At 38.3% G+C, this 14184-nt stretch overlaps 1 protein-coding gene and 1 pseudogene across 2 annotated transcripts in view; one reads left to right on the top strand and one right to left on the bottom strand.

Moving 5' to 3' along the window:
• Window position 1: 1 nt before the first annotated feature.
• LOC115299404 lies at window positions 2–442 on the bottom strand (annotated as a pseudogene).
• Window positions 443–1767: 1325 nt separating this feature from the next.
• The window catches only part of FNBP1L (formin binding protein 1 like), a 105678-nt gene continuing 93261 nt past the window's right edge, over window positions 1768–14184 (top strand). For both annotated transcript variants that reach the window (XM_029948762.1, XM_029948763.1), the window contains exon 1: window positions 1768–1825. In XM_029948762.1, coding sequence (XP_029804622.1) covers window positions 1769–1825 — 57 coding nt within the window. In that variant the 5' untranslated portion in view covers window position 1768. The remainder of the gene's footprint in view (window positions 1826–14184) is intronic.

Here is a 14184-nt window from a genome sequence, read left to right as displayed (position 1 = left end):
CTGCATTTTTATAAAACTTGATAAAAAATAGTATTTCAAACTGTACAGTCACCAGAAGTTCACAGTTATCAAAAATGCACACACTTCACTTGGCGTCTCCGGCACCTTCAGCTTTCTGTGCCTGGTCTGTTTTGGCATCTCCGTTTTCTGCTGGGTTATTTCCATCCTTGCCATCATCAGCTTTCCCTTTTTTCCCTTTGGGTACCTTCTCTCCCTTCTTTGCAGGGGCCTTTTTAGGTTTAGGCTCTGGAGGAGCAGGTTTAGCAGATAACCTTGCAGATCTTCTCTGTGGCTCATCCTTCACCTTGGCTTTATCTCCTTTAGCATCCCCTTCAGCCTTTCTCTTGGGCATGGTGGCGACGGCGGCGGGACGCGGGCGGCTGGACGCGGGGATGCAGCGGCTCGCGGGCTTTGGCCGGTCAGGGGGTCGTTCTCGCCTCCTCTTCTTCACACTGCTCCGAGTTTTTAGTTTTTAAAAAATGTTTATGTATTTATTTTGAGACACACACACACACACACACACACACACTCACACACACGGGGTGGGGGTGGGGGGAGGTGGGCAGAGAGAGGGAGAGAATCCCAAGCAGCCTCCATATCTTTAGCACAGAGCCTGATCTCATTGTGAGATCATGACCTGAGTTGAAATGAACAGTCAGATGCTTAACAGGCTGAACCACTCAGGTGCCCCAGAGTTTTTAATTATTTTGCTATTGTATTTTTAATTTCCAAGAGCTGTTTTTTGTTTCCTTTCTTTCTTTATCTCGTTTTCTTTTATAGAGAGCATGAGCAGGGGAGGGGCAGAGAGAAGGTGAGAGAGAATCCCAAATAGGCTCATGTACAGGGGCTGGAATTCATGAACTGTGAGCTGAAATTAAGAGTTGGGTGCTTAAACCAGCTGAGCCACTCAGGCACCTCTGTTTGTTTTCTGAATATACTTTTTTCATAGCATCCTCTACTTAACACTTTGGAACAGTATCTTCTTATAATTCTTTTTGTATCCAAAAATAAATTTTTGTTTTATTGTTTAGTTTTCGTCTCTTGCATAATATTTGTAGACTTCAAGTTGCTTTTTTCCTCCTTTTTGCTAGTTTTGGTTCCTGTTTTTCATGTTAGAGACTTTCCTTAAATATTTTGGGATCCCAGGATCCTGGAAAGATGTTTGTTAAGATTAGGGCATACTGAGCTGTGATATGCCCTACCTGTAAGGTTAGGGTTCAGACTCTTTTAAGTTTTTGATCCCTTTAAGGGATTTTCGCTTAATAGTTCTTCCTAGGATTGTTTGGATCTTCTACCTCCTTTCTGATCCAGTTGTGAAAGCTCAGGAGGTATACTGTAAGTCTTTCCTTTTTTTTTTTTTTAAATTTTTAAAAATATTTATTTACTTTTGAGAGAGACAGAGACAGTGTGAGCGAGGGTAGGGCAGAGAGAGAGGGAGGCACAGAATCCAAAGCAGGCTCCAGGCTCTGAGCTGTCAGCACAGATGCAGGCAGGGCTCGAACTCACAAAGCATGAGATTATGAGATAATAACCTGAGCTGAAGTTGGACATTTAACCTACTGAGCTGCCCAGGCACCCCTGTAAGTCTTTCTTTTGAAGTCACACTTATCATTGCTGCTTATGGTGCTAGGGGCTGCAACTTGTTTTTTTTTTTTTTTAAACAAGTGCTTAAATAGTTTATTTGTCTTGTATCACAAGATATTTGGAGATAGGCAGTCACTGGTATGGTTTCATGAACTTAGCACTCTCAGGATCAGCATCTGTGGAAATGTTTTGGACTTTCCTTCATAGATGCAAGTTGCAGCTCCAACTAACAGATCTGTATGTAAGTCCAAAAAAAAAAAAAAAAAAGGAAAATAAGAGAATGAAGAATAACATTAAATATATCTGCTTCTTTGTCAGGAAGGCAAAAGCTTTCCTGGTTTCTACAACAAACTTCCCCTGAACAAAATTAGGGTTCTATTAGGAAGAAGGAGAGTAGGTATAAGGTACCCCAAAATACAGAATTTATGGTGTCTGTCTTGAAGGAACTAATGATTACTTTGTACAGACAAAGCACACGTGTGTTCACATGTATTTATGGATATTTGTATAATAGCAAAGGGGTTAAGAAAAGGTAGTGATATTAATGATGAAGCAGATACATATATATTTTTTTAAGTTTATTTATTTTGAGAGAGAGTATGTGAGCAAGGGAGGGGGAGGAGAGAGAGAACCCCAAGCAGGCTCTGCACTGTCAGTACTGAGCCCCACATGGGGCTTGATCTCACAAACTCTGAGATCATGACCTGAGCCGAAATCAAGAGTGGGATGCTTAACCAACTGAGCCACCCCCGCACCCCAGACAGACATTTTAGCGTTGAGATCTTTTGCAGTCTAACATGGCCCACCATCATTTTAAGAGGCTTGATGGTGAAGGGCTCATGTGTCCTTCTTGGAGTTCATGGGCTGCCTTTTGCTTGCTATACTATATTGTGGTGACATCACCTGCCAGAATAGATGGGTGTTTTGCATAAATGGTTAGAATTGATGGTAAGGGCTTGTTGAAGTTGACCTAATCTCAGACTGAGTGAAGGTACTGCAGGGATTGAAAGAAGGAAGGAAGGAAAGAAAGAAAGAAAGACACTTCTGAAATAGAAGTCCAGAAGTTTATTTTGTGTGGAGAAAGTTTTCCTGTATGTTGGAAACAATAAAGATCTCCTTTAATGGCTCAGGTCTCTTAGTCACCTAGATCTGATTCCAAGCTATAAAATCGACTCCAGTAAGTAATAGGCCATCAGCCTACAGTTACTGGCACTTTTTTCTCTTTCTTTAACTTGTATGGTACATATGTTAAAATTAATGAACCAATATTGACATTATTGTTTAAAAAATTTTTTTTAACATTGATTTATTGTTGAGAGACAGAGAGAGAACATGAGTGGGGGAGGAGCAGAGAGGGAGAGAGACACAGAATCTGAAGTAAGCTCCAGGCTCTGAGCTGGAGCTCGACATGAGGCATGACATGGGGCTCAAATTCATGAACCATAAGATCATGACCTGAGCTGGAGTTGGACGCTTAACCGACTGAGCCACCCAGGCACCCCTATTGTTAACTAAAATCCATAGTTTACTCAGCTTTCCTTAGTTTTTACCTAATTTCTTTTTCTCTTTCATATTACATTTAGTTGTCATGTCTCTTTAGGCACTTTTTTTTAAATGTTTATTTTTGAGAGAGCACGTGTGCGAGCAGGTGTGGGGGAGGGGCAGTGAGAGAGAGGAGGACAGAGGATCCAAAGTGGACTCTGCACCAACAGCAGCGCGCCTGATGCGGGGCTCAAAATTATGAACTATGAGATCATGACCTGAACTGAAGTGAGACACTCAATGAGCCACCCATGCGCCCCTCTCCTTAAGCCCTTCGTATCTGCCATTTATTCAGACTTTACTTGTTTTTGAGGATCTTGAATTTAGAGGGGTATTAGTCAGGTATATTGTTGGGTGTTTCTCTACTGAAATTTGTTTGATTAAAAAGAATTTTTTAAAATGTTTTATTTATTTTTGAGAGAGAGAGAGAGAGAGAGAGAGAGAGAGAGAATGAGAATGAGAATGAGAGAATGAGCTGGGGAAGGGCAGAGAGAGACACACAGAATCCAAAGCAGGCTCCAGGTTCTAAGCTGTCAGCACAGAGGCCGACATGGGGACTCCAGCTCTTGAATGGTGAGATCATGATCTGAGCCAAAGTCGGATGCTTAACTGACTGAGCCACCAAGGCACCCTTGAGGTTTTTATTGTGATCAGACTGAGATTGTGGGTTTTGGGAAGGATGATCATGTGCCATTTTCATCACATCATTTCAAAGATACAGATTATCAACAGGATTGATTATTATTGACACTGATTTTAGTCACTTGGCTGAAGTAGTGTTTATCAGATTTCTCCACTGTAGTTTTTTCTTCTTTTTCCATACTATGTTCTTTGGAAGGAAGTCACTATGTACAGCCCACACTTAAAGGGAAAGGAGTTATGCTCTCTTTTTTAGGGTTGGAGTATCTACATATTTTATTTGGAATTATTCTGCATAGGAGATTTATCTCTTCTCCCCTATCTATTAATTTACTGATTTATGTGTATCAGTAAGGGTATAATCCAATACTGCTTCATTTATTTTGTTGCTCAGATTGTTCCAACTTTGCTGTGCCCCTGTAACATATCTCCATCAGTAAGGATTTTTTAAAAGAACTTCTTTACTTCCTTGGACTTTAAGATGGTACAAGCTCATCCAAATATTTTCTGTCCCAGTCCTAGAATCAGCCATTTCTCTAAAGAGCTCTGGTTCCTTTCATTGGAGAATGGTGTTAGAGACCAAGATACAGATGCTAGATGTGCTTACTACTGCAATTTTATTCTTCAGTCTCTCTCAGTGATAAATATATGTGTATATACTAAGCTGTGTACATGCACTGTATCCATAAATATTTCTATATGTAATCATCTGTATATTAATTAAATATTTAATGATGTTTCTAACTCTAATCCATTTGCACATTATCTTTCTAGTCTCTTCTTGCTTACCTGTAAATTCCCACTTGGGACAACTCCCTTTCGCTGCAGTTCCTTTTCAGTATATATGTAGTGTAGCAATATCAGAATTACTAACCTGTTGCCCTTTGGGGAACAACTTTATCAGCTCAAGTACAGTTCTTATGTGCAGCTCCTTTTCCCTCTAGTTCTGCAGCATTTTCAAAGTCAGGTCAGCACTGTTTATTCCCCCATTCCCTTCAGTGAGCTTGTTTCATACATTTATAATGCAGTTAGATTTTGTCTTTTTTTCTTTTTTTCAGTTAGATTTTCGTATCTCAGTCTGTATTCTTTCTTGGGATCCTTTGATTTTCTCCATGATTAAAAAAAAAATTACATAGACTATGGCTTGTTCCTTGTGCTGTAGAGTTCTGTAGGTTTTGACACATGTATAATGTTATGTATCCACCATTCCAAGATCATAAAGCATAGTGTCACCTCTTAAAAATCCCCTGTGGTCTATCTCACACCCATTAGGATAGCTCCTATCAAAACAACAGAATAAAACAAGCATTGGTGAGGATGTCAAGAAATTAGAACAGTGTGTGCTGTAGTGGGAATGTAAAATGGTGCAGCTACTGTGAAAAACAGTATGGTGGTTCCTGAAAAATTAATCACAGAATTACCATATAACTCAGCAATTCTGTTTCTGGGTATTTACCAAAAGAGTTGAAAGCAAGGGTTTTTTTTTTTTTGTTTCTTTTTTTTTTTTTTTTAAAGTAAGTTCTATACCTAAAGTGGGGGTTGAACTCACAACCCCGAGATCACAAGTCACATGCTTTACTGGCTGAGCCAGTCAGGTGGTCTGAAAGCAGGGTCTTGAGAGAGATTTATATGCCCATATTGATAGCATTATTCACAGTAACTAGAGGTTAGATACAGTCTAGGTATTGATCAGCAGATAAATGGATAAACAAAATGGTGTGTGGATACAATGAAATGTTATTAAGCCTTAAAAAAGAAGGAAATACTGATCAATGCTACAAAAACGGGTGAACCATCAGTACATTATATTAAATGAACTAAGCCACAAAAGGACAAATACTGTGTAATTGCAGTACATAAGGTATTTAGAATAGTCATAGAGACAGAACATGGAATGATTGCTCAGGACAGCAGGGAGGAGGGAATGAGTGGTTATTGTTTAATGGGTGTAGTTTTAGTTTAGAAGATTAAAATAATTCTGGTAGATGGTGGTTGTGGTGGTACAACAATATAAATGTAATTCATAACATTGAATTGTACACTTGAAAATGATTAAGATGGTAAATTTTGTCTTATGTATACTTTTACTCCCTTCCACCAAAAAAACACACCCAAAACTCCTTGTGCTATACCTGTTCATCTTCCCCTGTCCAAGTACTGATTTTTTTATAGACTTTTTTTAAATAGCCAAATTGAGCATAAGGTAGAGATTTCACATATGTCTCTTGCTCTCAGGTGTGCATAGCCACTATTATTAGCATCTTTCACCAGAGTGGTGCATTTGCTACCATTGATGAACCCACACTGACAGATCATTATTACCTAAATCCGTAGTTTACATTAGAGATCACTTTTTCTTTTATTTATTTAGAGAGAGAGAGAGAGAGAGTGTGTGTGTGAGATCAGGGGAGAGGAAGAGAGAATCACAAGCAGGCTCCACACTATCAGCGCGGAGCCCAGTGTGGGGCTCCGGCTCATGAAACTGAGATCATGATCTGAGCCGAAACCAAGAGTTGGATGCTCAACCTGCTCACTCTGGTGCCCCTAGAGAGAGCACTCTTGACACTACATTCTATGGATTTAGGCAAATGTATAATGACATACCACCATTCTTTTTTTTTAAATTTTTAAAAAATGTTTTATTTATTTTTGAGACAGAGAGACAGAGCATGAGCGGGGAGGGGCAGAGAGAGAGGGAAACACAGAATCTGAAGCAGGCTCCAGGCTCTGAGCTGTCAGCACAGAGCCCGGCATGGGGCTCAAACCCACGAACCTGAGATCATGACCTGAGCCACCCAGGCACCCCACCTCCATTCTAATATACAGAGTAGTTTCAGTGCTCTAAAAAATCTTTGTGCTCCACCTATAATACATCCTTCCCTCTTTTCTAACCCCTGACTACTGGTCTTTCATCACCCTAAAGAGAAAGCCAGTACCCATTAGAAGTAACTTTCTCTCTCTCACCCAACCTTAGCTAAATTTAAGAAACCACTAATCTGCTTGCTTTTTCTAAGCATTTGCTTGTTATGGACATTTCATACAGATGGAACCTTATAATATGTGGTCATATGTAACTGGAATTTTCTTTTTTTAAAATAGTATTTATTTTTAAAAATTTATTTATTAGAGGGAGAACACAAGCAGGGAATGGGCAGGAAGAGGGGGGAGAGAAAGAGAATCCCAAGCAAGCTCTGCACTGTCAGCACAGAGCCAAACACGGCTCAAACTCAAAAACTGTGAGGTCAGTGTCCTGAGTTGAAATCCAGAGTTGGACACTTAACTAAGCCACCCACATGTTCCTGTCACTGGAACTTTTTGATAAACATAATGTTTTCAAGACTTAATCTATGTTACAGCATATATCAGTAAAATTCACTTTTTTCATTACTAATGTAATATTCCATTGTATGCCTATATTGCATTTTATTAACCTGTTCATCAGTTAATGGACATTTGGGTTGTTTCTCTTCTGGCTATTGTAAATAATGCTGTTATGAACATTTGTGGATAAATTTTTGTGTGGACATATGTTTTTGTTTCTCTTGGGCATATACTTAGTGGAATTGCTGGGTCATATAGTATCTCTGTGTTTAACTGTTTGAAGAACTCCCAGAATGTTTTTGCATTTGCACTATCAATATAGGAGGGCTCTGAATCCTTCACATTCTTGCCAAAACTTGATATAATCTGACTATTTTTTAAAACATTCACTTATTTATTGTGAGAGAGAGAGAGAGAGAGAGAGAGAGAGAGATAGAGAGAAAATCCCAAGCAGACTTGTGCTGTCAGCATGGAGCCCCACTTGGGGCTTGATCTCATGAACCATGGGCTGAGATCAAGAATTGGATGCTTAATCGACAATTATAGCCATCATAGTGGTTATAAAGTGATATCTCGTGGTTTTGATTTGCATTTATCTAGTGACAAATAATGTTGAGCATATTTTCGTCTGCCTTTCTATATCTATTTTGAGAAATGTCTTTTAGCCTCAGTTAACTTATTTATTTGTTTTCGTTAGTTTTTTAAAGTTTGTTTATTTTTTGAAAGAGAGTGCGAGTGTGCACACACCTGTGCATGCATGGGGAGAGGGAGAGAGAGAATCACAAGCAGGTTCAGCACTGTCAGTGCAGAACCCTATGTGGGGCTCGAAGGTACCAACTGTGAGATTGTGACCTGAGCCAAGGTCGGATGCTTAACTGACTAAGCCACCTGGCTTTGAGCTCTGAATAGGGTTGTCGGCTGTCAGCAGGAGCCCACTTCAGATCCTCTGTCTCACTCTGTCTCTGCCCCCTCCCCCACTAGTGTGCGATTGCTGTCTCACACATTCTTGCTCTCTCAAAAATAATATTAAAAAAATCTAAGAAAATATTAATGTTCACCTTAATTTGCTGTGATTAGTAAAAATAGAAGTAGACAATAATGAGAAGAAAAGAAATTTAATTGCAGTGCTAAAAAGATAACTGCATTTGTATTTGATGTTTCTCGTTGAACTTGTCAGCAATTCTTTCAGACTAAGAAATATTTGATTTTGGCATTTGGTTTGAGAAACTTAAAATCCAAGTGCAGATGTTAGCTGTGCTCATTTACTTGTGTTTTGTGTAAGAAACTTTTCAGCTAACTGGCACTCTACTTGGCTTGCTTCCCCTTAGCTGTAACCATGATGGCAGCCCTTGTCGTTGTCAGGTAGAAGCTTTGTTGTTTCGTCCCAGTAATTATAGCTATGAAAGGCCAGGCAAGGTGGGGTCTCAGACACTTAAAGATAATGAAAACTTCTGTATAATTCATATGTGACCTTTTGAAGTTTGAATTTTATTGCAGAATTTGGTTAATGCCTGGAACTAAGATAATTTTGGCTGATCTTCAGATCTGTTCTAAGAACAATAGTGGCAGTATTCTTTTGTAGTGATGCAAGGTTACAAATGCCCCAGTGGTTATTTACTCATTTTATTGTAGATAGAAAGTTAACTGAGATCACATTTTTGTTTTCCTTTTTCTTAGTATTTTTACGATATTATCTAGGTCAAGAACCTAGGTCTCATCTTCTGCTTTTCTTTTTCTTTTTTCCTTTCTTTTTTTTCTTTTCTTTCTCCTTTTCCTCTATCTTAATTTTCTTGGTTAAGTAAAACGTTGATCCATTTCTACATTTAACTACTGTTAGTCCAGAGGTTATTGATTTATTTTGTGGATTTTATACCCTTTACTTGAACAACAGCAGCTGCTCTCTTATTTCACTCAGCTGTTGATTATTTGGCCAGTTTGGCCTGGAGATTCTGATTCATTAAGTTGTAGTGGTATTGAGTGGTCAGCCATCTGGAGTTTTATAAAACTTTGCTGATTTTTACCCCTGGCTGAGAAACATTGCTGTTAATTAGCAGACCTTTAAACTGGGTGAGCATTAGAATCATCTTGGGAATTTAAAGGCAGTAACAACAAAACAAACCTCCCAAGCCCCATTCTAACCTCCTAAATCAGAATCGCTAGGAATGAGGCCCAGGAATTTGTATTTTAGAAACATTCTGGATGATACTGATAATACCAAAGTTTGAGAATCATTGCTTTACATGCTTCAAAGTCTACTTATATTAAACCAGGGCATTAGAAAACTTTTTGTATTTGAACTGTATCATATTTCCTTTTCACTCCCATTGAATTGCTTTTAGTAATACTAGGAACAATTGATTATTGAATGCTTACTGTGTTGAGGCAGTCTATCTTCTTGGGGCTCAGAGAGGTTAAGTGTCTTATTCAAAACTACTTCACAGTAAGCGTCAGAACTGGGATATAAATTCAGGTGTCTTTCTGCATGCAGAACCTTTGGTCTTTACCATGAATATTCTCCTACTTTTATTACTTTTGTTGAGAAACCAGCCATCAATGTATGTTTAAAAGAGATTAGTTTTTGAAGGTCCTAACAGTTTGTCAGTTTATCATAAGGACTTTGCATAGAATATTGCTCACTGCATTACAGTGTTTTCTTTATGAGACTCGTGGGAGAACTTTCTCTTAGGCTTTTTATTATCTAGAAAATATTTCCTTTGACTTTTCTCATTTTGAATTTGCTGCTAGAAAACTTACAGTCACATTTCTGGTTCATTGATAGGAAATGTATGGATTTTTTTGACTGTATTTTGTTTACAAATTCTCTTGGTATCATTTTAAATGTATCCTTGTTCATTTTTCTCATCTTTTTTATTAAGTTTCTTTGCTTATTTTGAGAGAGGAAGGGAAGGAGAGAAAGAGAGAGAGAGAACAAGCAGAGAGAGAAGGAGAGAGAATCCCAAGCAAGCTCTGCACTGTCAGAGCAGAACCCAATGTGGAGCTTGAACTCATGAACCAGTGAGATTATGACCTGAGCTGAAATGAGAGTCAGATGCTTAATTGAGCCACCGAAATGCCATTTTCTCATCTTAAAAAAAATTATTTTGTATTTATATACCTTTATAAGTCAGTTTAAAGGGAAGTGTTAAGTAAATTAACAAGTGATTTTGAGCCATATTATATAATTTGGCTAATTGTTTTTTCAAAGAGTTGACTTTGGGGAAGGGAGGAACTTAGAATTTTGAATGTGTCTTGTGTGCCAGGCACGGTGGTAAATGTTCTTTTATTTTATTTTCATGCCAACTCTTTTGGTCTTTTCAGTACCACAACTTAGTTCAACTAATTAAGTGGTGGTATTCTCATTTTATGGAAGATGAAACTACTTAGAAAGATTAACCTTTGTCACCAAAGCTAAACTTAAACCCAGCTTTGTGTGACTCTGAAACCTTTATTTTTTTAAGTGCCTCTAATGGGTCTAATTTACCTAACCATTTCTAAATGTTTTATTGGGGTCATTCATATAATCAACAAACATTTGTGAATGATTTTATAGGAAGCACAGTGTCTAATACTGCCTTGTAGAAATTGCCACACTGATTAGAATGTTTTATCCTTGGGGTTCCTGGGTAGCTCAGTTGGTTGAGCATCCGACTTCAGCTCAGGTCATGATCCCTTGGTTCATGGGTTCAAGCCTCATGTCAGGCTTTGTGCTGACAGCTTAGAACCGGAGCCTGCTTTGGATTCTGTGTGTGTCTCTCTTTCTACCCCTCCCCTACTCATACTGTGTGTGTGTCTCTCAAAAATAAATAAACATTAAGAAAAAAAAAAGAATGTTTTATCCTCAACTTAGCATGTCTTTGAATGGACATTAGATTAGTTAGGGCCCTGGTAGGAAATAGAACACTCAAAAGTTAAATGAGTAGAGTTTATAATAAAGATACTGTTCATAAAGATGTGGGCATATGGTCAGCTGAACCACGGTGGATGGTGAAGTACTCTGGAGCTAGTAACAGTTGAACAGTTGAACAGCTAGTAACCACGGTGGATGGTGAAGTACTCTTGGAGCTAGTAACAGCCAGTTACTCTGGAGCTAGTAACAGTTTTATTATTTAGGTTTGTCTTAATGGGCAAGGAGAAGGAATAGTTAACCAGACTCCTAATCAGGAGGAGCTTTAAGATAGGGCTGCCTAATAGCAGCTGACCTTTAGGACGGGAACATAGGAGGTTTACAGTTAATTGGTAGGGAGAGAACTGCAGGAATAAAACCTTGGCCTCATTTTCATCTTGTTTGTGCCTTCCATTGACTGAACACAAGTTAAGCCCAAGTTTAAGAGCAAGGAAGCCCACTTACTGATACTGCCCACTGAGTCCAGGGAAGTATTAAAGGTAGACAGTGGTTCTGGGAGGGGAAACAGCACATTCACGGTCTCTGTTCTAAAGGAGCTTCTCATCTCTCTAGGAAGATAGATATTCGGCAAATTATTTTGAGTGTGATTATAAGTGAGTGCTAAATACAAGGTGCTGTGGAAATGCATCACATCATAGATGTACTTAGTCTGAAGGGTCTGAGAAGGCTTTTCTGTGGAACATTCTTTGAAAACAAAACGAGATTGAGATGCTCTGTCCCTATCTTAAAAATAAATACCCATTAAAATTTAAAATGAAACAGATTTCTGGTCTCCTCCTCTAGAGCTTCTGATGTACTAGGTACGGGGTGGGGTTGGGGAATATGTTTATTTAAAAAAAAATCTTACCTAGGTGATTCTGTCAGTCAGTCAGAGTTACTGAGAGGCTACTATGCCTGGGGCTTACAGGTTGAGGGGGAGGATGGTGTGAGATAAAGCTAGAAAGATGACTGGCAGAGTATTATAGATCATTCTTAAAGATTTTGGACTTTATTCTAAAGTAGTAGATACTGGGAATTTTTTTCCAAGCTACCTTGTATGCTCTCTCCTCTCTATTTTAATGTTTATTTTGAGAGAGAGCATGTGTGTATGGGGGAGGGGCAGAGAGAGGGTGAGAAAGAATCCAAGCAGGCTCACCAAGTTGTCTCAGAGCCTGACACTGGGCTCAGTCTCTCAGGGCGAGATTATGACCTAAGCAGAAATTAAGAAGGACGCTTACCTGACTTAGCCACGCAGGTGCCCCTACCTTATGTACTTGATATCTAGCTTCTTTCTGCCTCTCTCCACAACTTCTATTCCTATGTCTGGCTTCATTTCTTTAGTGTCATTCTCTGAACTTCCAATTCCTCAGTAGAAAATATTATCAAGGAGACTGGAGAAATGAAGAATTAGTGATAACCGTAGAACTATGTTTCTTCTGAGGCATAGAATAGTAACTGCATTCTAAAGTTTGGCAGTTTCCATGGAGGACTAGAATCAAGGCCATTCTGGGTTTTTGTCAAGTGAGCAGAATCTGAAATGACCTCTACCTATCTTAACTATTTCTTGGTAGCTAGGATAATGATAAACATAAAACCAAAAGAAAACTGTAAGATGTATGGAAATATATAGAGTTACAGTTTGAAAGGAAAGAAGTAAAACGTAACTTTTGGAAACCCTAAAGATTTGAGATTCTCATTCTGAAGAAAATTTCATTATTTAAAAGACAATATTTTGTGTATTAAAGAGATGCTCTGAGCCCATCATTACATTTGAAGAAATATTTTGCATATGTTACAAATATTGGATAAAGAAGGGGAAAGCATAAAAGTCAATATCATTTCTAAAGGATAAAACCTGCTATTCATAACAAATGGTGCCTAAGAATACCCGTAATTGTTTAGTAAAAGGAAACAAAGTAAATAGCTTGCTGTTAACTTTATAGACTTGTGAAATATAATTGCTAAAAATTCTGACTGGTAGTTGTATATATTAAAGTGACTTCTCCATATTAATCTGGAGAAGTTGCTACCCAACTGAATTCTATTTTTTGTAGTATTTTTTTCATTTTCTTGAGTTTTATATGTATTGTTGATACCAGATGTGCAGGTAGTAACACTCTGCCTTCTCCTTTTGCAATGTTTATACCTCTAATTTCTTCCTCTTAATTTTATTAGTATTAGTATTTTATTAGTGTATTAAAATACCACATGACATATCAGATCAAACACCAACATCACAATACTAATGCACAAATAGTATGTAATTTATTTTTTGTTCATGTAAAAGATTTATTTAGCTCTTAGTAGGCAATAAGTGTTTTTTTTTTTTAATGTTTATTTTTGAGAGATGTCACATGAGTGGAGGAGGGACAGAGAGAAGGAGACACAGAATCCGAAGCAGGCTCCAGACTCTGAGCTGTCAGCACAGAGCCCGATGCGGGGCTTGAACCCACAAACCATGAGATCATGACCTGAGCTGAAGTCAGATGCTTAACTGACTGAGCCACCCAGGTGCCCCAGTGGGCTATAAGTTCTAAGTGCAGGATTTACTCTTGATTTTTTTGTGTGTCCCATCTAGCCATTTATAAACTGGGTCTTAAACCCTGAACCTTTTCACGTTTGTAAAATAGGAGTATTGATACTTACCATAAGGTGCGATTAAATGAGATGCTATATAAAGTACTCAGTACAACATCTGGAACAAGTGGCAGGTTTATTTATTCATTTCAACAAATGATTGAGTGTTGAGCTCAGCACTAAGGATATAATGTGAGCAAAACCAGGTCTGGTAGAAAGGAGAGCAGTTATCAGGTAACCACACAAAGGAGTATCAAAATTCTTTAATATGATATTGATAGAAAAATCTAACATGCCACTTAGTTCAAGGAACTTTTCCCTATAGAAAAGATGTTGACAGAGATCTGAGAAAAATATATAACTAGCAACTAGTTAGCAACAGGTGAATGCAAGAGGGTGGATTGAAATAGAGGATATAGCAGGTGCAAAGACTCTTAAACAGGGTGTGTGGCCCTTTTTTATATGGGATAAAAAAAAAAACCTGCCAGTGTTGATGGAATGATACAGATACAGATGTGTTGGTTGAGGTTGATGACGTAGACTGCCATTCACAGAGCATTTACTTTGTTCATTTACTTCTTAAAACCACTTAAGGTACATATATTAACATCTCTTTAACAGATGAGGAAGCTAAGGCA

The sequence above is a fragment of the Suricata suricatta genome, chromosome 8, assembly GCF_006229205.1.
Source record: "Suricata suricatta isolate VVHF042 chromosome 8, meerkat_22Aug2017_6uvM2_HiC, whole genome shotgun sequence".
Taxonomy (NCBI): Eukaryota; Metazoa; Chordata; class Mammalia; order Carnivora; family Herpestidae; genus Suricata; species Suricata suricatta.
This window is presented reverse-complemented; position numbering and strand designations above follow the sequence as displayed.